This window comes from Oncorhynchus nerka, linkage group LG11 (assembly GCF_034236695.1).
Source record: "Oncorhynchus nerka isolate Pitt River linkage group LG11, Oner_Uvic_2.0, whole genome shotgun sequence".
NCBI lineage: Eukaryota > Metazoa > Chordata > Actinopteri > Salmoniformes > Salmonidae > Oncorhynchus > Oncorhynchus nerka.
The window spans coordinates 31,793,956-31,816,809 of NC_088406.1; the positions used below are offsets into that span (position 1 = coordinate 31,793,956).

The following is a 22,854-nucleotide window of genomic DNA, read 5'->3' on the forward strand; positions in this document are numbered from 1 at the left end:
CTCAGAGCTCTAACTGTGATGTAAGAACGCCTGCTCAGAGCTCTGACTGTGATGTAAGAACGCCTGCTCAGAGCTTTGACTGTGATGTAAGAACGCCTGCTCAGAGCTCTAACTGTGATGTAAGAACGCCTGCTCAGAGCTTTGATTGTGATGTAAGAACGCCTGCTCATGCTCTAACTGTGATGTAAGAACGCCTGCTCAGAGCTTTGACTGTGATGTAAGAACGCCTGCTCAGAGCTCTAACTGTGATGTAAGAACGCCTGCTCAGAGCTTTGACTGTGATGTAAGAACGCCTGCTCAGAGCTCTAACTGTGATGTAAGAACGCCTGCTCAGAGCTTTGACTGTGATGTAAGAACGCCTGCTCAGAGCTCTAACTGTGATGTAAGAACGCCTGCTCAGAGCTTTGACTGTGATGTAAGAACGCCTGCTCAGAGCTCTAACTGTGATGTAAGAACGCCTGCTCAGAGCTTTGACTGTGATGTAAGAACGCCTGCTCAGAGCTCTAACTGTGATGTAAGAACGCCTGCTCAGAGCTTTGACTGTGATGTAAGAACGCCTGCTCAGAGCTCTAACTGTGATGATGCTCAGAGCTTTGACTGTGAGAAGAACGCCTGCTCAGAGCTCTAACTGTGATGTAAGAACGCCTGCTCAGAGCTCTGACTGTGATGTAAGAACGCCTGCTCAGAGCTTTGACTGTGATGTAAGAACGCCTGCTCAGAGCTTTGACTGTGATGTAAGAACGCCTGCTCAGAGCTCTAACTGTGATGTAAGAATGCCTGCTCAGAGCTTTGACTGTGATGTAAGAACACCTGCTCAGAGCTCTAACTGTGATGTAAGAACGCCTGCTCAGAGCTTTGACTGTGAGGTAAGAACGCCTGCTCAGAGCTCTAACTGTGATGTAAGAACGCCTGCTCAGAGCTTTGACTGTGATGTACTGTGATGTGATGTAAGAACGCCTGCTCAGAGCTTTGACTGTGATGTAAGAACGCCTGCTCAGAGCTCTAACTGTGATGTAAGAACGCCTGCTCAGAGCTTTGACTGTGATGTAAGAACGCCTGCTCAGAGCTCTAACTGTGATGTAAGAACGCCTGCTCAGAGCTTTGACTGTGATGTAAGAACACCTGCTCAGAGCTCTAACTGCCTGCTCAGAGCTCTGAACTGTGATGTAAGAACGCCTGCTCAGAGCTCTGACTGTGATGTAAGAACGCCTGCTCAGAGCTTTGACTGTGATGTAAGAACGCCTGCTCAGAGACTGTGATGTAAGAACGCCTGCTCAGAGCTCTAACTGTGATGTAAACGCCTGCTCAGAGCTCTGACTGTGATGTAAGAACGCCTGCTCAAAGCTTTGACTGTGAGGTAAGAACGCCTGCTCAGAGCTCTAACTGTGATGTAAGAACGCCTGCTCAGAGCTCTGACTGTGATGTAAGAACGCCTGCTCAGAGCTTTGACTGTGATGTAAGAACGCCTGCTCAGAGCTCTAATTGTGATGTAAGAACGCCTGCTCAGAGCTTTGACTGTGATGTAAGAACGCCTGCTCAGAGCTCTAACTGTGATGTAAGAATGCCTGCTCAGAGCTTTGACTGTGATGTAAGAACACCTGCTCAGAGCTCTAACTGTGATGTAAGAACACCTGCTCAGAGCTTTGACTGTGATGTAAGAATGCCTGCTCAGAGCTCTAACTGTGATGTAAGAACACCTGCTCAGAGCTTTGACTGTGATGTAAGAATGCCTGCTCAGAGCTCTAACTGTGATGTAAGAACACCTGCTCAGAGCTTTGACTGTGATGTAAGAACGCCTGCTCAGAGCTCTAACTGTGATGTGAGAACACCTGCTCAGAGTTTTGAGTGGGATGTAAGAACGCCTGCTCAGAGCTCTAACTGTGATCAACAGTTTTTGTTTTCTATAGCTCTGCTAGGCTGGGACAGGCAGGCAGGCACTGTATCAGCAGGAAATCTGGTGCTCGGCCTCTCCAATAGAACATTGCTATACTATTGTAATACTGCAGTAATACTCTGACTACTTAATTTATACTGTACATCCCTACTAAAAGAGATGAGTGCACCTCATACAATTGATGTTTTACTCATGTTGTACAATGTAAAAATAGACAAACAATTCTAAGTCACTGAATTCAGGAAGTGATCAGAATTTTTTATTTAAAAAATTGAATAACTGAAATGAATAGCTTCTCCTGTCCAGTTTATTCAGAAATCATGAAAATAGTTGCCCTTTTCTCAATTATTGAATTGGAAATGTAGCTTAATTTATGAATTGGCCGATTTGAATTTGAAATGACCCCAACACCGCCTCCCTCCCTCTGTCCCACATCACAGAAATGCTGAGGACTTCAAACATCAGACATCAATAGCAAAGACCGTTGGTTACTCATTTACTCCAACATGCCATCTTCACATATGAATAATGTCTTCTATGGTTCATATTGAGGGCTGAGTTGTGTGAACAATATGTTTTTAACATGAAATGAAAACCCAGCAGTGCGGTTCTCAAGAGTTCATATGGCCATATAACAAAAATATCACTGTGTTGATGTACATTTAGATTAACAACCCACCCCAGACCATCTCCTCTGCACACCCTACTCAGATAGAAAAGGGTCCATTCTCCCCTCACCCCAATTCCACAAACTCCCCTTCAAACAGCATTCATGCTGCAAATGCACAAATGCATCCTTCAGCTCATGTTCCCATAATTCTCTCTGGCAGCCGCGTGATTAATGCACACAAGTATTGATAGTTCTGGATTGTATCCTTCTCCACAGTCGTGCACACACTCCCAATACCCCATCTCCCCAGCTTTCTAGCAGCTGTGCATGAGTAGACTATGAACTGGGATCTAGTGAAAGATGAGGGTCAGCATTTCAGTTGCTGCTGCTCTGGGTGGAGCAGGAGTAAAATGATGTGCTGTGTTGTTTCATAAGGCTTTACTGCAGGGTGGGAGGAATAGCACACGCAGGCACACACACACACACACACACACACACACACACACACACACACACACACAGCCCAGGGATGCCTCGTAATCGTTCTGTGGTTAGATAGAGATCATGCTCTCCCTCTTTCTGAGAAAGAGAGAGAGAGAGAGATAACAATGCGGCCCATGCAATGCAGTGTGGACGCCTATGTTTACCAAGGAAAGCTTCAGCCTCGCCCACTCACCTCTCCATTGTCTTCTTCCCCCTTGGCACACCAACAGAACCAGTAAGGTTCTGACTTAGGGTTGGTTCCGGGGAAATATAACTGTCCTGTCTCTGCCTGCCTGTAGGTGCCCTCTGTCAATCCCAGTGACAAATGGGGAGGCGTCATGAAGCTGACTAGATAAATCCCTGCTGTGTGATGATAGCTTCCTTCCTTCCCTACTCTAGCTCCTGTAAGGGCATCCCAGACATTATGGAGATTGGCTGGTTAAGGCACTGATGCTATTAGCAGGCAAACTCCTTGATAAGCTTTGATTAGCACTACTCAAGTACCTTGAATGAGGGTGAGTGGCATCAAGAGCAGGAGGAGAGATTGCAGTGGCATTTAAACAGTTAGTGTAAAGTACACAGTTGTGAAGCAGCCCACATAAATGTGACTGAAAAATGTTTCCAGGGGCTCTGGTAATGCTCAGAACATTAGATGGTACATTTGCATAAACCAAATAGAAAACATTGTTTTTGTTGCCAGCAGTAAATTGACTCGGGCCTTCTGCCAAGTGTTACGCAATGGAGGATGGCAGGCTGACAGTCAAGGCCAGTAAATGATGAACGGGAAGAAGACTCACTGATCATCCAGGATAGAGACTTTATGACTGCATCAGTAGAATCGTAAGGCCCGTTTCGCTGGCCACTACAACCCTTATAGAAGGTCAAATCCAGAAGATTATACAGTACATACTGTATGACTGCATTTAATACCATTATGGTATTGTACCAACACTAAGAAATAGGAAAGCTGCTCAGTATACAATGCATTCACCAATACATGTAATAACAAATGCCTTTCAACAACATTCCTTATAAGTGAGGAAGGGAAAGAGGTGATGAGAAGGAGAGAGAAGGAGAGGGAGAAAGACGGAAAAGAGAAGGAGAGGGCGAAAAAGAGAGGAGAGAGGAGATGGAGAAAGAGAGGAGAGAGGAGAGGGAAAAAGAGGGGAGAGAGGAGATGGAGAAAGAGAGGAGAGAGGAGAGGGAAAAAGAGGGGAGAGAGGAGATGGAGAAAGAGAGGAGAGAGAATGAGAAGGAGAAAGAGAGAGGAGCGAGAAGGAGAGGGGAAAAGAGAGGAGAGAGGAGAGGGAGTAAAAGAGGAGAGAGAAGGAAAAGGAGAAAGAGAGGAGAGAGGAGGAGGGAGAGGCTTACAGTCATCCTTCCCCTCCAGCATTGCAGTAAGCCTGTGCCTTAATGCTTGAGAAAAGCTTTCCTTGCACCATCTCCAGCTTAATCTTCAGCTTGAAAAGATGAAAGGCACGTGTGTTTGTTCTAATGAGAAAGCACTATCTCCAGCAACAGTAGACTTACACTGGCTGTCATGCTCATACACAGGCCTTGTACCTGTCTGTTGGTCTGTCTGTCTGGGGCAATGTGATCTACCAGGCTACAAACTTGGTGCAAAATGGTCTGATGCAGCAGCACTATGGAAACATCCTGACACTTAAATGAACATTTAAATATGTGCAACTGTTTGCGAACGCCAGCAAACTACATGTGTAAGATACTGTATACACAGAACGCCATTTGCTCAAGACAAAGTCCCACCTCACATGGATGAATACAAGTTTCCTAGTAGGTGCAGAGTGTAGCATCATTGGAGAAGACTGAAACCCAGAGGACCAATGCAGGGCCATGCAGAGACGTGCTCTGAATGAGACAGGTTCACTGTGCAGCAAACCCCACCTCTACTTCATCCAGCAAAACAAAGAGTAAGAGTGTGAGAGAGAAGAGAGGAAGAATAAGTTATTGTATAACCATAGGACTGGAATACAAACCTGTATGCCCACATGTTGTATGCATCCCTTAGAGAGCTAGTTTTGATCAGCCTTTCTCCCATCAAGGCCCCCTCATTAAATTGGATCACATGTGAAAGGTGAGAGACAAAGGCAAAGCAGATGCGGAAGACAAAAAGATGTGCCATCCAGCCCATCCCATATTCAACAACCCCACCACTTGATACACACACATAAAACAGCTGGAGATGCATTAGGCGTCCCATATAAAAGCTGGAGATGCATTAGGCGTCCCATATAAAAAGCTGGAGATGCATTAGGCGTCCCATATAAAAGGCAGCCGCCTGCACTCCTTTTCTCTTTCATCTCCCTATTAGCTCTGTCAATTGTTTATCAAAAGCAGAGGGGAGCCGAGCGGCTGCCGTGAATTTGAAAAGCTGCACAGTGAGGTACATTTTAAAATGCATGACAGGTTAATGGTAAGTTAGTGGCAACATTAGGGCTTGTGAGTTGCGGTGCTCATTCAGACTGAAAACAGGGCCACTTCAAATGACTACTAAGCAGTCCTTATTTTAAGAGGTCATTCATATTGTAATTAACTTTTCAATCACAGTTGATTAATTAAAACCAGCCATAGTCTGTAATTATACATATCTTTTCCCCTGATATGAATCACTGGAAATTCAAAGGCTTCAGACGAGACGCAATGCAAACCAGTCGCTTGTACATGATTTTAAAGATATATAGGATAACACTTCATGCTAAGGTGTCTACTTTAAATGGATTTTATGAAACATTAATCCATAAAATACATATAGTACCAGTCAAAAACCTTAGATTAATCATTTAGCACAGCAGTTGGATAGCTTTATTTTGTGTCAACCGAGACCAAGTCTTCTTTCATTAAAAATGTAAAGTGCAGGGCTGGCAACCCTCAGAGAAGAATAGGTTGGGTCAATCTGCTTTGTTTCCAGGCCTGGTTGATAACCTTACGCTAACATATCTACAAACATATACACACACACAACCTGGGATCAAACCCCTGGTAAAGAAATAACACACACACCTTTAATGCCCATTGTAACCCCTGCTCATGCCGTAAACACACCCTCTCCATAACAGTGTAAGGTGCATTTGTTCATGCATCAGGACATCATAGAATATTTAGCAGGGAAAGAGCGCTGATTCTGACCATGCTGATGATGCTTCTGACAGGCCTCGTGTGGAATAAACAGGGACAATCCCATCTAGATTGTTTGTAATGCATGTAAAAGCACGCCTAAGAACTGGGTAATGATAAAACACATTATTCACCTTCACAATACCCTGGCTGTTGTAAAAGTTGAACAAATTAAAATAAAGCTTCCATAGGAATACAATACTGCATGACCTAAATTCACTTTTAAAAAACACTAGCTTTTACACATCTGCCCTATGTTATATAGTTAAGTACGTAATTTAAACAAGAGAAGTCAAAATTCCACATCCCATGCTACTCTACTTTTCAAGGCTATGAATGTGACAGTAAAAAGTGATAACTTCTAGGTTTCACAGAGGCTAGCATCTTTTTCACTCGTCTGAATCTGCAAAACTCATGTGCAGTCATTATAGATCATATAATATCTCCTTACAGCAGCAGAAACAGTGATGCCCTCGACTAGCAACCAGTACACACAGACATGGATCACAGAAGGGATCTTTGTGCTTGAGTAGACACATTTAACATGTTACTAAATTCGCCCGCTGTCAAATGGCTTGAGGTGCGTGCTTGTCTATAGTTTTTCTAAATGCACCATATAAAGCAAAATTGCCCAGAGGGTGGGCATCAATTGAATGTTTAATGTACAATATCAACCTGTGCAATGAATGATTCCAATTGAGGGCGTTGGGGGTGGGTCAAAATGACAGACAGACTTTAGCCTTGCTATTACTGTTGGAGGACAGGATTCCATGGAGCTCCAGTAATGGCTGACTGAGAGCACAATCAGGTAAGTCACAGAGAGACACAACAGTGGCCCGAGTACAAAGAGCAAACCAGGGAAGGATTCACATGTAGAAACCTTTGGATCCATAGCACTGTCTGTGTACACCGATCTTGTTTTGTTAGCTACACCTAAGAATCCCTCTTCTGAACTTGTAATCCAATAGCTGATTTGAAGAGTCCAAGCAAGGAATTGAACAAAATTCTGACCAAGATATAAGAATATTGTCTTACCTGAGGATAGTGAGACTGTGTCTTTCTCCCACGATACGACAGTGACGTAAGCCTCCACGGAGGCAGGGATAATGCACTTGAAGACCGCTACATTGCCTCTCATGGCTTTCTGGTCCTCCACCCGAACGGTGTAGGGTTCCCGAAATACTGAGGATAGCAAGAGGGGTGGCATTTGGCAAAAGCAAATTAAATACATACTGTACAAGCAGAAATTAAGGAATGAAAACAACAGTTACTATTTAAAAGAAGCACTTACCGGCCTTAATGTGGACATCTTGACTTCTTATTTTCCCTGAAGGATTTTCAGCTGTGCAATAGTAGGTATTGTCATGGATCAGCTTACTAAAGCTGGAGGGGAGGAAGTTAAAGATCTGGAGGGTGCCATTGGGGTGCACGTGGCGGATCCCAGGCACATCGTAGATCTCCTCTTCGGTGGCCAGATACCAGCGCAGCGAGGCGGGGGGCACCCCTGCAGCGGGACAGGGCACCAGGGTCCCTGTGGTGCTGGCAAACACTACCTCTTGCAAAGATGCATTGACAAAATATAAGCTGGAACGTAGATCTTCACTAAAAACTGCAAGAGAGGAGAACAAAGAGAACAACATTTTTTGATGACATGACAACTGACTAACTGGGTATACTACAGGTGCAGGATCTTAATTTGATCACACTTTATTGCTGCAAATTTTCCTGCTGAGAAAATGCAGATCAGCTTAATGATTTACATAAATTCAGTGAAAACCTGCACTAACACACGGTTATATTACCAGTATTACACTTTTCATGTAGCCTCATTTTAGCCAGCTAATAGCCTAACCACTGATCAAGCAACATTATGGACTAAAATTTAAAATCCTGTTGCTGCAGGATTATTTTTGTCATGACTTCCGGCTAAGTCGGCTCCTCTCCTTGTTCGGGTGGCGTTCGGCGATCGGCGTCACCGGCTTTCTAGCCATCACCGCTTCATTTTGTCCCTTTGTTTTGTCTTGTTCCATACACACCTGGTTTTCATTCCCCAATCAATCTACATGTATTTAGTCCTCTGTTCCCCATCATGTCTTTGTGTGTAATTGTTCATTGTTAACGGTGTATGTTCACGCGCAATACTTTTATAGTTTATGTTCCGTGTTTTGGGACACATTTTTTGTGCCTATTGTTGTACGGAATAAAAGTGCGCCTGTTTACTCTACTCTACTCTACTTGCTGCGACAATACTGGTCAAATTAAGATCCAATATACAGTACAAATCAAAAGTTTGGATACAACTACTCATTAAAGGGTTTTTCTTTATTTGGACTATTTTCTACATTGTAGAATAACAGTGAAGATATTAAAACTATGAAATAACACATATGGAATAATGTAGTAAACAAAAAAGTGTTAAACAAAACTAAATCCATATTATATATGAGATTCTTTAATGTAGCTTGATAACAGCTTTGCACACTTTTGGCATTCTCTCAACCTGCTTCATGAGGAATGCTTTTCCAACAGTCTTGAAGGAGTTCCCACATATGCTGAGCACTTGTTGGCTGCTTTTTCTTCACTCTGCGGTCCAAATTATCCTAAACCATCTCAATTGGGTTGAGGTCAGGTGATTGTGGAGGCCAGGTCATCTGATTCAGCACTTCATCACTCTCCTTCTTGGTCAAATAGCCCTTACACAGCCTGGAGGTGTGTTTTGGGTCGTTGTCCTGTTGAAAAGCAAATGATAGTCCCACTAAATGCAAACCAGATGGGATGGCGTATCGCTGCAGAATGCTGTGGCATCCATGCTGGTTAAGTGTGGCTTGAATTCTCAATAAATCAGAGACAGTGTCACCAGCAAAGCACCACCACAACATCACACCTCCTCCTCCATGCTTCATGGTGGGAACCACATATGCGGAGATCATCCGTTCACCTACTGTGCGTCTCACAACGACACAGCGTTTGGAACCAAAAATCTCAAATTTGGACTCATCAGACCAAAGGACAGATTTCCACCGGTCTAATGTCCATTGCTCGTGTTTCTTGAACCAAGCAAGTCTCTTCGTCTTATTAATGTCCTTTCGTAGTGGTTTCTTTGCAGTAATTCAATCATGAAGACCTGATTCACAGTCTCCCCTGAACAGTTGATGTTAAGATGTGTCTGTTACTTGAACTCTGTGAAGCATTTATTTGGGCTGCAATCTAAGGTGCAGTTAACTCTACTAAACTTGTTCTCTGCATCAGAGGTAACTCTGGGTCTTCCTTTCCTGTGGCGGTCCTCAAGAGAGCCAGTTTCATCATAGCGCATGATGGTGTTTGCGACTGCACTTGAAGAAACATTCAAAGTTCTTCAAATTTTCCGGATTGACTGACCTTCATGTCTTATATTGATGATGGACTGTAATTTTTCTTTGCTTATTTGAGCTGTTCTTGCCATAATATGGACTTGGTCTTTTACCAAATACGGATATCTTCTGTATACCACCCCTACTTTGTCAAAACACAACTGATTGTCTCAAACGCATTAATAAGAAAATAAATTCCGCAAATGAACTTTTAACAGGGCACACCTGCTAATTGAAATGCATTCCAGGTGGCTACCTCATGAATCTGGTTGAGAGAATGCCAAGAGTGTGCACAGCTGGCATCAAGGCAAAGGGTGGCTACTTTGAAGAATATAAAATATATTTTGATTTGTTTAACACTTTTTTGGTTACTACATGATTCCATATGTGTTATTTCATAGTTTGGATGTCTTCACTATTATTCCACAATGTAGAAAATAGTAAGAATGAATAAAAACCCTCGAATGAGTAGGTGTGTCCAAAGTTTTATGCATATGCATGTTTACTTGTAAATACATCAGGATCGTTATTTACTTGGCCATGATGAAACCAATAAATGCTTTTGTTATAAACCTGATGTTTACAGTGTCTTTAATATGGACCTTTTTAGTCATCATCTAATCCTTGATACCGCTTAAATCACATTCATTACATAAAAGTAAAATAACAGTCCTTGAAGTGAGGCTCATAGACAACATGTATGCTGCTTTGGTTGAGCAGGGGAGCAACAAGGTGGAAAGAGTGTTGATGATGTAAAAGTGTGTGTCGTTACGTAGCTCCCTTGGAAGGGAGAGAAACACGAAGTGGGACCAATTAGCATCAGGTGGCTCAGTGCTAATTTCTAGGTGGTTGATTACTGAGTGGTGTATAAACTAGGTGTACAAAGCATTATGAACACCTGCTCTTTCCATGACATATTGATGTCACTTGTTAAAGACACGTCAATCAATGTAGATGAGGGGGAGGAGACGGGTTAAATAAGTATTTTTAAGCCTCTAGACAATTGAGGCATGAATTGTGCATGTGTACCATTCAAAGGGTGAATGGGTAAAACAAAATAATAATAATAATAATAATAATAATAAATGCCAAGATTTAAGTGCCTAAATATTGTATGGTAGTATGTACCTGGAATGCTGGGTTTTTCACACTCAACAGTTTCCCATGTGTTTCAAGAATGGTCCACCACCCAAAATACATCCAGCCAACTTGACACAACTGTGGGAAGCATTGGAGTCAACATGGGCCAGCACCCCTGTGGAACGCTTTCGACACCTTGTAGAGTCCATGCCCCAACGAATTGAAGCTGTTCTGAGGGACAATATTGGTGCAACTCAATATTAGGAAGGTGTTCTTAATGTTTTGTACACTCTGTGTATAACTACTCCTGGCTGAGCATGATCCTGTGCCTGCCTGCTGCCTACCTCTGGATCTCTGTCTGGTGTCAGAGTCCGTGCCTAGCAGTAAATGGCTTACCAGTGACAGCTAGCTAGGCCTCCCTGGGGATAAAACATTTTAGCACTTCATACATTTCTAACAAGGTTTCAAATCGCAGTGGTTTCCACCCTCTCTATGCTCCAGCGGCTTTGACCCACAAAGAGATACACACAACCATCCGTGCACACACGCACACACAAATACAAAATAAAAACGAATAATTACAACAACAACAACAAAAAACGTCCATATTGCTCTACTCAGCAGTTTCTGATGTGAGAGTTTCTGTTCAGTCCAGAGGTAAGTTGGCATCAATGGTAGCCACTCTGACTTACCAGTTGAACCCATTTACTGTAGTTGGCGTTAAAGAAAACGCACTCCTGTATAACCAGTGGCTCATCCATAATTGTATTTCTTAGGGGACCCTATGAGTCAGTCAGACAGTGTTGTCTATGGCAGAGAGTAGGCCTGAGAGAATCCCTGGCTGTGACTGAGATCAGTCCTTAATGGGTGATGGAGGCGCTAGCTGAGCATTAGCCTCCTCAGACTGATCAACCTGTCAATGGCAGCCATACATACAGGACAGACGATAGGGGTGACTCATGATGCACACCCACACATGATTTCACAGACACTTAAGGGTATCCTGAGTCTAGCTGCATTACGCCCATGACTTCCAACAGGAAGGCTTCTCTCTCTCTCTCTCTCTCCGTACTAGCATCTGCAACATAAGGTTTGAATTGTGTCTATGAATGACCTAGGCTTATCCATTGAAGCCCATCATGATTTGCTCAATAATAAATAAATAACATTGATTGAGATAAAAAGCAGTTCTATCAAGGTGGTGCCTGTTTAAATCTTTTAAAATGGAGTGAAAATCGTATTGCTCTGTATGGGTCTGTAGCTGCATTAAAGACTCAATTGTAAAATAATACATCAAAATCCTATCAAATTGTAATTCATTCCTTTTTCAGCTGGGGCTAAACACAGAACCCTTCTTTGTGGCCGATTGATAATACATCCTCAACCTGTAGGTGTGCTAATATTAATGAAAAATTCTCTTTGAAATCATCAACGTGTATTTATTTATTTTTATTTAACCTTTATTTAACCATTGAGACCCAGAGTCTTTTTTTCAAGGGAGTGTATAGATAGGTGTCTTAAATAATTAATCAATAATTGGTGATGTTGTTAATATTTTAGAAACATTAAAATCCCTATTGCATTGATAAAAATGTAAGATATGTTGAATATAGTATTTGATGCCTTTCTAAAAGTCTGTGTCAGTGAAACATTTCTGTGTTACAGATATTTGGTGGTTTATCAAGAGCAATCAGAGCCAATGACTGAGAAAGAACACAGATGCAGCACACATTACATTTCTAAAACGAGTGGAACAAGAAGTCCTTTCCAGTCATTTCAAACAGAAATAACACTGATGAATAGAATTCCCAAATAAAAAGCCATCTCTTCAATTTGACTTGAACACCTTGTTCATTTACACTGGGGAGTACATATTTAATCTATCCTACTGAGCCATTTACTTTATGATGGTATTCTTATCTTTTATTATTTCTTATTGTTGTTGCATTGTTGAGAAGGAACCTGCAAGTAAGCATTTAGTTGGACGGTGTAGACCATGTGTATCCTGTACATATGACCAATAAGACTTAAAACTCATAAAAGAAACTCAATTTAGCACAGTGTAGTCATAACAAAGATTGGTTCGATAAGACCAACTGCAGAGAAGTCAAAGGTCCTTGTGGATCTAATCATATTGAGTATCATGTCACTGTACTGCTACACCCATTCCTTACCAAGGAGGTCTACATGAGTTCCACCCAGGTACAACCTCCTCAGAAGCCCCACAAAGCGTCATGCTTCTCATGCCCGAACAACTCCTCTCAAACCTAACCACTTACTAAACAACCACAGAGGAAATGTGTAATTGCCATAATTTTTCGTGAGCTGAACCATAAAGACTAAAGAAGTGACACTCTTCAATAATGTTATATATGCATCCATAATTAACCAAGCTTTGTTTCTATCAGCAAAGCTGGAGGGAGAAGAAAAAAGACAAGACCACTTCATCGCCACCGTCTTTTTCAGTGAGAAGGGGGGAGGATTCTAGTTGGGAATATAAATCCAAAACATATCCCTTAACAGATTTCTATTTTCTGAGATTAGCAAATGTTGGAGAGCCCAGAGATGGGAATCTAACCATGAAAACAAACAAGGAAAATGTTTATGCCAGAGGCACATGATGCTTTGCGTGAGGACCACATATATGACCAGAAATATGTGGACACCTGCTCGTCGAACATCTCATGACAAAATCATGAGCATTAATATGGAGTTGGTCCCCCCTTTGCTGCTATAACAGCCTCCACTCTCCTGGGAAGGCTTTCCACTAAATGTTGGAACATTGCTGCAGGAACTTGCTTCCATTCAGCCACAAGAGCAAAGCTGACCACGACTCCATTTTGTTGATCCCTGCCTACAGACAGAAACTAAAACAAGAAGCTCCCGCGCTGAGGTCTGTTCAACGCTGGTCCGACCAATCTGATTCCACACTCCAAGACTGCTTCCATCACGTGGATTGGGATATGTTTCGTATTGCGACAACATTGACGAATACGCTGATTCGGTGTGCGAGTTCATTAGAACGCGTTGAAGATGTCGTTCCCATAGCAACGATTAAAACATTCCCAAACTAGAAACCGTGGATTGATGGCAGCATTCGCATGAAACTGAAAGCGCGAACCACTACTTTTAATCAGGGCAAGGTGACTGGAAACATGACCGAATACAAACAGTGTAACTATTCCCTCCGCAAGGCAATCAAACAAGCTAAGCGTCAGTATAGAGACAAAGTAGAATCTCAATTCAACGGCTCAGACACAAGAGGTATGTGGCAGGGTCTACAGTCAATCACGGATTACAAAAAGAAAACCAGCACCGTCACGGACCAGGATGTCTTGCTCCCAGGCAGACTAAATAACTTTTTTGCCCGCTGTGAGGACAATACAGTGCCACTGACACTGCCCGCAACTAAAACATGCGGACTCTCCTTCACTGCAGCCAACGTGAGGAAAACATTTAAACGTGTCAACCCTCGCAAGGCTGCAGGCCCAGACGGCATCCCCAGCCGCGCCCTCAGAGCATGCGCAGACCAGCTGGCTGGTGTGTTTACGGACATATTCAATCAATCCCTATCCCAGTCTGTTGTTCCCACATGATTCAAGAGGGCCACCATTGTTCCTGTTCCCAAGAAAGCTAAGGTAACTGAGCTAAACGACTACCGTAGCACTCACTTCCGTCATCATGAAGTGCTTTGAGAGACTAGTCAAGGACCATATCACCTCCACCCTAGACCCACTCCAATTTGCTTACCGCCCAAATAGGTCCACAGACGTTGCAATCTCAACCACACTGCACACTGCCCTAACCCATCTGGACAAGAGGAATACCTATGTAAGAATGCTGTTCATCGACTACAGCTCGGCATTTAACACCATAGTGCCCTCCACTGTGCAACTGGGTACTGGACTTCCTGACGGGCCGCCCCCAGGTGGTGAGGGTAGGCAACAACATCTCCACCCCGCTGATCCTCAACACTGGGGCCCCACAAGGGTGCGTTCTGAGCCCTCTCCTGTACTCCCTGTTCACCCACGACTGCGTGGCCACGCACGCCTCCAACTCAATCATCAAGTTTGCGGACGACACAACAGGGAGGAGGTGAGGGCCCTCGGAGTGTGGTGTCAGGAAAATAACCTCACACTCAACGTCAACAAAACTAAGGAGATGATTGTGGACTTCAGGAAACAGCAGAGGGAACACCCCCCTATCCACATCTATGGAACAGTAGTGGAGAGGGTAGTAAGTTTTAAGTTCCTCGGCGTACACATCACAGACAAACTGAATTGGTCCACCCACACAGACAGCATCGTGAAGAAGGCGCAGCAGCGCTTTTGGCTTGTCACCAAAAGCACTCACAAACTTCTACAGATGCACAATCGAGAGCATCCTGTCGGGCTGTATCACCGCCTGGTACGGCAACTGCTCCGCCCACAACCGTAAGGCTCTCCAGAGGGTAGTGAGGTCTGCACAACGCATCACCGGGGGCAAACTACCTGCCCTCCAGGACACCTACACCACCCGATGTCACAGGAAGGCCATAAAGATCATCAAGGACAACAACCACCCCGCTATCATCCAGAAGGCGAGGTCAGTAAAGGTGCATCAAAGCTGGGACCGAGAGACTGAAAAACAGCTTCTATCTCAAGGCCATCAGACTGTTAAACAGCCACCACTAACATTGAGTGGCTGCTGCCAACACACTGACTCAACTCCAGCCACTTTAATAATGGGAATTGATGGGAAATGATGTAAAATATATCACTAGCCACTTTAAACAATGCTACCTAATATAATGTTTACATAACCTACATTATTCATCTCATATGTATACGTATATACTGTACTCTATATCATCTACTGCATCCTTATGTAATACATGTATCACTAGCCACTTTAACTATGCCACTTTGTTTACATACTCATCTCATATGTATATACTGCACTCAATACCATCTACTGTATCTTGCCTATGCCGCTCTGTACCATCACTCATTCATATATCTTTATGTACATATTCTTTATCCCCTTACACTTGTGTCTATAAGGTAGTAGTTTTGGAATTGTTAGCTAGATTACTTGTTGGTTATTACTGCATTGTCGAAACTAGAAGCACAAGCATTTCGCTACACTCGCACTAACATCTGCTAACCATGTGTATGTGACAAATCAAATTTGATTTGATTTGATTTGATTTAGTGAGGTCGGGCACTGATGTTGGGCGATTAGGCCTAGTTCGAAGTGAGCATTCCAATTCATCCCAAAGGTGTTCAATATGGTTGAGGTCAGGGCTCTGTGCAGGCCAGTGAAGTTATTCCACACCGATCTCGACAAACCATTCCTGTATGTACCTCGCTTTGTGCACAGGGGCATTGTCATGCAAAAACTGGAAAGGGCCTTCCCCACACTGTTGCAACAAAGTTGGAAGCACAGAATCATCTAGAATGTCATTGTATGCTGTAGCGTTAAGATTTCCCTTCAATAGAACTAAGGGGCCTAGCCCAAACCATGAAAAACAGCCCCAGACCATTATTCCTCCTCCACCAAACGTAACAGTTGGCACTATGCATTGGGACCGATAGTGTTCTCCCGGCATCTGCCAAACCCAGATTCGTCCTTCGGACTGCCAGATGGTGAAGCGTGATTCATCACTCCAGAGAACGCGTTTCCACTGCTTCAGAGTCCAATGGTGGCGGCTTTACACCACTCCAGCCGACACTTGGCATTGCACATGGTGATCTTAGGCTTGTTTGCAGCTGCTCGGCAATGGAAACCCATTTCATGAAGCTCCCAACTAACAGTTCTTGTGCTGACATCCAGAGGCAGTTTGGAACTCGGTAGTGAGTGTTGCAAGCAAGGACAGGCGATTTTTACATGCTTACAGGCTTCAGCACTCGGTGGCCTACCACTTCGCGGCTGAGCCATTGTTGCTCCTAGATTTTTCCACTTCACAATAACAGCACTTACAGTTGACCGGGGCAGCTCTAGCAGGGCCGAAATTTGACGAACTGACTTGTTAGAAAGGTGGCATCCTTGATGTTGCCACGTTGAAAGTCACTGAGCTCTTCAGTAAGACCATTCTACTGCCAATGTTTGTCTATGGAGATTGCATGGCTGTGTGCTCTATTTATTTATTTTTACACCTGTCAGCAGCGGGTGTGGCTGAAATAGCCGAATGCACTAATTTGAAGGGGTATCGACATACTAGATATACTATATAAAAGTAACTACTGTACAGTAGTTACATGCACCTGGGAATATTATCAGTATATCATTACTGTGAATGCATGTTTAATTCCTAAGCAACTGAGCAGAGCAGTGCATGAAATAATTTATGTATATGCACAGAGAATGATAGCTTAATCATTCCATTAAATGTGTGGTATCAGCACTAGATTGGTAAAACAAAACAATAATGCTAATATGAAAACATCTGTAATGAAACACATCAATGAGCAGTAATTCCGAAAGTGTAACACTTGAGAGTAACAACAATTTGCAATCTATTATCCTTTTACTTCAGTATTGAAATTACGTCCATTAACATCAACATTCCATAGCACCAGATGGCTCCTCTCTCATTTTAATATGAAAATAACTCTCAATCACGCTGCCATTATGCAACTGCCTTGTTGTGATTTTTGGATGGAATGCTTAGCATGATTATTATCTGCGCCCAGAACAGGCCCCCATATTAACATATAGGTGCAGTGTGAAAAACCAATGTTTACACAACACAGTTGTCATAAATATGATTATAAATATGAATATTCAAATTTGTTGAGTTAAGCTGATCAATCAAAGGCAGTAGAATTCATCAGCTGACAGACAGGTGTAATCAGCCATCACAGAGGGCTTTCAGGACTATGGAGGCGCTTCGTTTAATTCAACGTGCAATCGATGCTGATGGTACAAACTCGAACAACATGTATGCATGCTTTAACCCCTTACTGCCTTCCTCTAATGAATACAGCCACATGTACAGTTTATGTACTGCATTTGCTTGGATGTTTACTGTTTAAATTGCAATCATCCATTGGTGCTATTCCATATTTTGCCCATCATTTTATCATGAGCTCATCTGACAGACATAGAGAGCAGAAAAAGAGAGAAAGAAATAGGGAGATCCAGAGAGAGTGGGATGGTGGACTAATCAGTTGGGTCCAAGTATTTTATAGGGCACCCATGTCACGTCTGGTGAGCCAGTGGCCTGTCGTCGGGCTCTCAGTTGGCTTGGGCACACGGGGCAGGGTGAGACGGGGCGGGCAGCTGCTGCACTGTGACAGGCTCTGTCAACCAGGAACGCTGGGTAATTAAAGCAGCCCTCTGTGCTGTGCCTGGGAGGTGGAGTGGGATCAGGAGCAGAGACAGGAGATGGGGAAGAAAAGGAAAGAGGTAGGGGGCAATGAGGGGGGTTATCCAATGTGAGTAAGCATTCTCCTCTTTCTGCCCAAGGGCTACACACAGGGCTTGTACAGGAACTTGCTAAATGACAGTCTCCCAATTTGCTTTCATGAATATTAACCAGGACATGACAGAAGAAAGGGGCCGCTGTCTGCTCTGCTCTGCTCTGCTCACTGGTGATATGCAAAGACAGATCCATCGTCTGATGTCAGAGGAGTAGGATATGGTAAAGCGGAGCCCCACGGTGCACCTCTCTAGATCTACTTTTATTTTCATGTGTTAAACGGGTGAGAGTGGATGTCTCATTAATAGAGAAGGAGGCAGCAGCAGCAGCATATCTCAGTAGGGAGAATGTCAGCGTTCCAGACGTTGATGTCTAAATCATGCTGCTGATGAACCAACGGGAGGGGAGAATCTGATGGGGGATTACAGTATACTGGATACCAAACTATAGCAACTCCCTCTGCTGCTACTACTACAGCTGAATAAAAGTACCAGGGTACAAATAATAGTATTTTGAGGTGCAATATGAACACTAAAGTGTGGAGAAAGAGTTTCTTTGAGGCATTAACCGAGCAGGTTTTTTTCCATATTTCTCAAGAAATTGGTAGTGCAGCATTTTCATATTGGGTCAACTTTCCACAAACAAATGAACATAAATGAAAACAACATGGTGTATTTATGGCAAGCTGAAGCTAATCCCCTTGTCAAATCCTGTGAGTAGCATGGGGGAGTCAATGCGTGTAGACTAAACTTAACCACTGCTTAAACCTACAGAGATAATGCCAAGATGTTAGACCATCTTCATTTCATGATATAGTAGACCAACACTGGGTGGCAACCTTTTAGATGAGGAGGGCATAGTCACACTGGACTGTATGAATAAAGAAAGAGCAGTGAACCTTTTGAGTATAGTGTGCTGAATTCTTCTTATATCCTTTGTCGGATTCCTTTGTACAGGAAATGCTACTGTACTGAATAACCAGTTAAAGACAGCATGATTATGGTGGCCCAGAGGGCGATTGTGTATGGTGTCCTGCACGAGTTTTGCGATTTCTAATTGTCACACCCATATTGACCAGGCCAAACCTCGCCACAGCCACCAAACGGGATCAAACATACCGCGAAGGCTGTTAAAAAACGCAGCGGTAAACCGAACTGAACACACCCCAAGTCAAGAGGACATGGGGTCAACGGTATTTTGACAGACAACCCTGCTTAGCTTCCTCACACAGAGTTAGAATAATTGAGTATATTACATACTGTTGATAGCGTAGTTTGAGGGGTCTTTAGATGGTGGATGGATAACTGTCTATGTAGACAAACACTGGAAGGAGACTGATGAAGAATTAATGATGAACTGACCACAGGTGCAGGGGCATCAATGATGTTGTCCTGCATATACTCATCACTGCCAACCTGCATGCTCGCTATGGGAACAGCATCTTCCAGAGTGGTGGCAAATGTACACATTCTACAGTGTGGAGGTGGAATTAAAATAGTAAAATAGGCGAACAGGTGAAAAGGTCAACAAAATCAACTGAAAATGCCCAGGAGATAATAAATCATGTAGACAATGTAAAATAAGTTGCAAACGCCCCATTTATTGTTAGACAGTGATGTAACACCAGCTGAGAAACCAACAGAAGTGATCACATTGATCCACATTCCACTGTTGTTAAACAGAAGTCCGTCATGAACAGCTGGCGTTGTGAAGTGTGTCAGTGCTAATGTCACAGCAGCTGGCTCCTGTCATCTTATTAGCTGCCCCATAACCAGGGCCCTTTAAATATGCTATGTGCCACACTCACTTAAGTACTCCAGACCTATTTGACAATCGTTATAGACGTATTATATTAAACATTTATCACATCCAAACCGTAAAGCAAACATGTTTATTTAACACTAAGGAGCACAGCATGTGTTCCCTGAAGAATCCCCCAGCCAACCTGCCTCCTCCTCTCTTCTCCGTCAATCCCTCGCTTGCTTTCTTATCCCCCTTCCTCACTACACACCATCCCTCCAAAACATACATGTTCTAGGGTTGTCTCTTTCTCCTGTGTGTTCGCTGTGTGACAGGGGACGTTAGCTCTGTAAAGCCAGCAAGCCAAGCAGACGCAAATGTATTCAGAGCATTTAGTACTCCGGATTAATCGAATTATAATGTAATCATCTGATCAAACAGCAATTAGCATAATCACTTCTGGGGAAAGGCTGATAGAGAGAGGGAAAGCAACACATAATAAAGCTCAGGCTAGCAACACTAATGAGACATTTACTACCAGCAGTCACAAAGTTACAGATTCCTGGGGACACAGATTCTTTAAAAAGGAACCACCTCTTTTTAGAGGTGCAACTGTGCATATCAAAACATCAAATTGGTAACTGATCCAAATTCATTGGAATGCAGGCTCATTCATACACTGTGGTTTGTGTCTATTTCTCTGTATTCTGAGAACAGATATGAAGTTAGCATATTGTGAACACAAACAGTATTTTCATCTTATAGTGTAGAAAATGCCCAGAAAGTGAAACCATAACAGTGATCCTAGCCTTTGATCGTTAAACCACTCTGGTCTTTTCCAGCAGCACATATTAATATGAAAGGTGACTCTAGGGTTAGCAGAAATATTCATAGTTGAGCATATGGCATATAGAAATAAGCACAAAGACATGCAGTCTCTCACACCAGAATGATCATAGGATGCAAAAGCATCAATCTGACTCCTCTGGGTACAGCAGGCACATTCACACACCTACACACACATCTTTCCTCAACCCAGCAAATGACAGCACTTTTAAAATGGACAGCTAATAATAGCAGGCACTAAATTGGTCTTAAATCTTACCGTCTGTGCCAGGTTTAAAAATAAAGCCGTGTCGAGAAACCAAGCTGGACTAATTTGTCTTTCCTTCACTGTCTATCCACCCCTGCCTCTGTCCTGCCTCTGTTACCCCTCAGCCTACTTTACTATTGGTACTATGCATAAAAGGCCTCTGAAGACTCTAATTGTAAAATACCTCAGGAAACATAACTTGGTGCATTCACAGAATGACTGATTGAGAAGTTTATCTGTGATAAAGACATAGGAGACAGTACAAGAGATTAAACACTAGAAGGAGGTAAAAGAGTGGCAGTCAATAAGACAAAGAGAAGCAGATGAAATGTGAGGAAAATACCAAGCTCAAAGGGACAAACCCTGAGAGAGTCACCAAGGTGATCCATCCATACCAGAGCAAACACGTGCACTGGGCATATAGGGATCAATCAAGTTAATTCACATGGGTGTGTAGGTCAAAGCATGGGCATTTAGGTACCAGATTAAGTGACTAATTAAATATTTCCCTCATAAATTCTATGTGATCTTTGTGACTTTGTGAATAGTTATCGTTACTCATTGTGTATTTATTCCTTGTGTTATTATTTTTCTATTATTTCTCTTTTTTTCTTTCTGCATTTTTGAGAAGGGCCCATAAGTAAGCACTTCACTGTTAATCTACACTGTTTACGAAGTATGTGACAAATACAATTTGATTTGGTTAGCCACATCAACCACACCTACAACATCTGTCCTGTTCACTGCGTTCTTATGAGTTACATTGCATCATACTTGGGCTCTATACACAAACACACACACACACACACACACACACACACACACACACAGTAGTCCTAATCCAACATACAGTATGTGCATTAAACATAGGTAGAATGTTAGTGCATGTATTTATGATGTGGGTAATCTCTAAAAACTGCATTAGCCACTTTTCTAGGTGCTCAGCCTTTTAAAATAACATGACATAAAATAACACGACATAAAATAGCACGACATAAAATAGCACGACATAAAATAACATGACCTGTCTATGCCAGACGCACCCCCCTCTCTACATGGTTGATCAAACATATAAATCTGTGTGCGTTTTTTCCCCCCCGTCGATGCTAAACGGTATAGTTAACATTTTAATGTGAAAGCCATTTACATGGTGATAATGCAATTATATTGTTCTGATTCAGCAGAATCCTTAAGGATAAACAGTCTGATTTGTAATTAGATTTTACATTCAGTGAAACATACCACCACCACTGCGAGTCTCCCATGCCCCATTACTAATTAGACTGCAAAACGGCTGCTGAACATCTTTAGTAGGCATCTTCATTATGGAGTCAGTATGTGTGAACTGGGAGATCCATTATTACACATCAGGGTCTCCATTATCAGACATTACCATTAGCAACCGTTCCTCAGGAATGACAATAACAACGCTACCACACATACTTTTCCACAAGCAAACACCCTCGAAAAGGGGAACTACTGTACGGAATAATTGACCTTAAACAAGTGATGAAATCATGTTTGAACTGAACTCACATTTACTTCTCAGATAGGTACTGTATCTATCAATACATACATTGAGGGCCTCCCGAGTGGTGTAGCGGCCTAAGGCACTGCATCGCAGTGATTCGGGCTTCACTACAGACCCGGGTTCATTCCCAGGCTGTGGCACAACCGGCCGTGATCGGGAGTACCATGGCGCAGCGCACAACTGACCCAGCCTCGTTTCGGGTTAGGGGAGAGTTTGGCTTTACTTGGCTTTACTTGGCTCATCGCGCTCTTACGACTCCTTGTGGTGGGCCAGGCACCTGCAGACTGACTTCGGCCGTCAGTTGAACAGTGTTTCCTCCGACACATTGGTGCGGCTGACTTTCGGGTTCAGCGGGCAGGTGTTAAGAAGCGCGTTTTGGCAGATCATGTTTCGGAGGACACATGACTCGACCTTCGCCTCTCCGAGCCCGTTGGGAAGTTGTAGCGATGAGACAAGATCGTAATTGGATATCATGAAAGAGGGGGTAAAATGCACAAAAAGTTATTATAATAATAACACACAGTGAGACTATATAT

The 22,854-nt window shown here is 43.1% G+C and overlaps 1 protein-coding gene across 1 annotated transcript in view; it reads right to left on the bottom strand.

Annotated features, from left to right (window-relative positions):
• LOC115136687 (cell adhesion molecule DSCAM-like) overlaps positions 1–22,854 on the bottom strand; it is a 139,935-nt gene that overhangs the window by 111,308 nt on the left and 5,773 nt on the right. Inside the window, exons 2-3 of the mRNA XM_029672354.2 lie at positions 7,414–7,731; positions 7,158–7,304 (exon numbers count right to left, since the gene is read on the bottom strand). Of these exons, the coding sequence (XP_029528214.2) occupies positions 7,158–7,304; positions 7,414–7,731 (465 nt within the window). The remainder of the gene's footprint in view (positions 1–7,157; positions 7,305–7,413; positions 7,732–22,854) is intronic.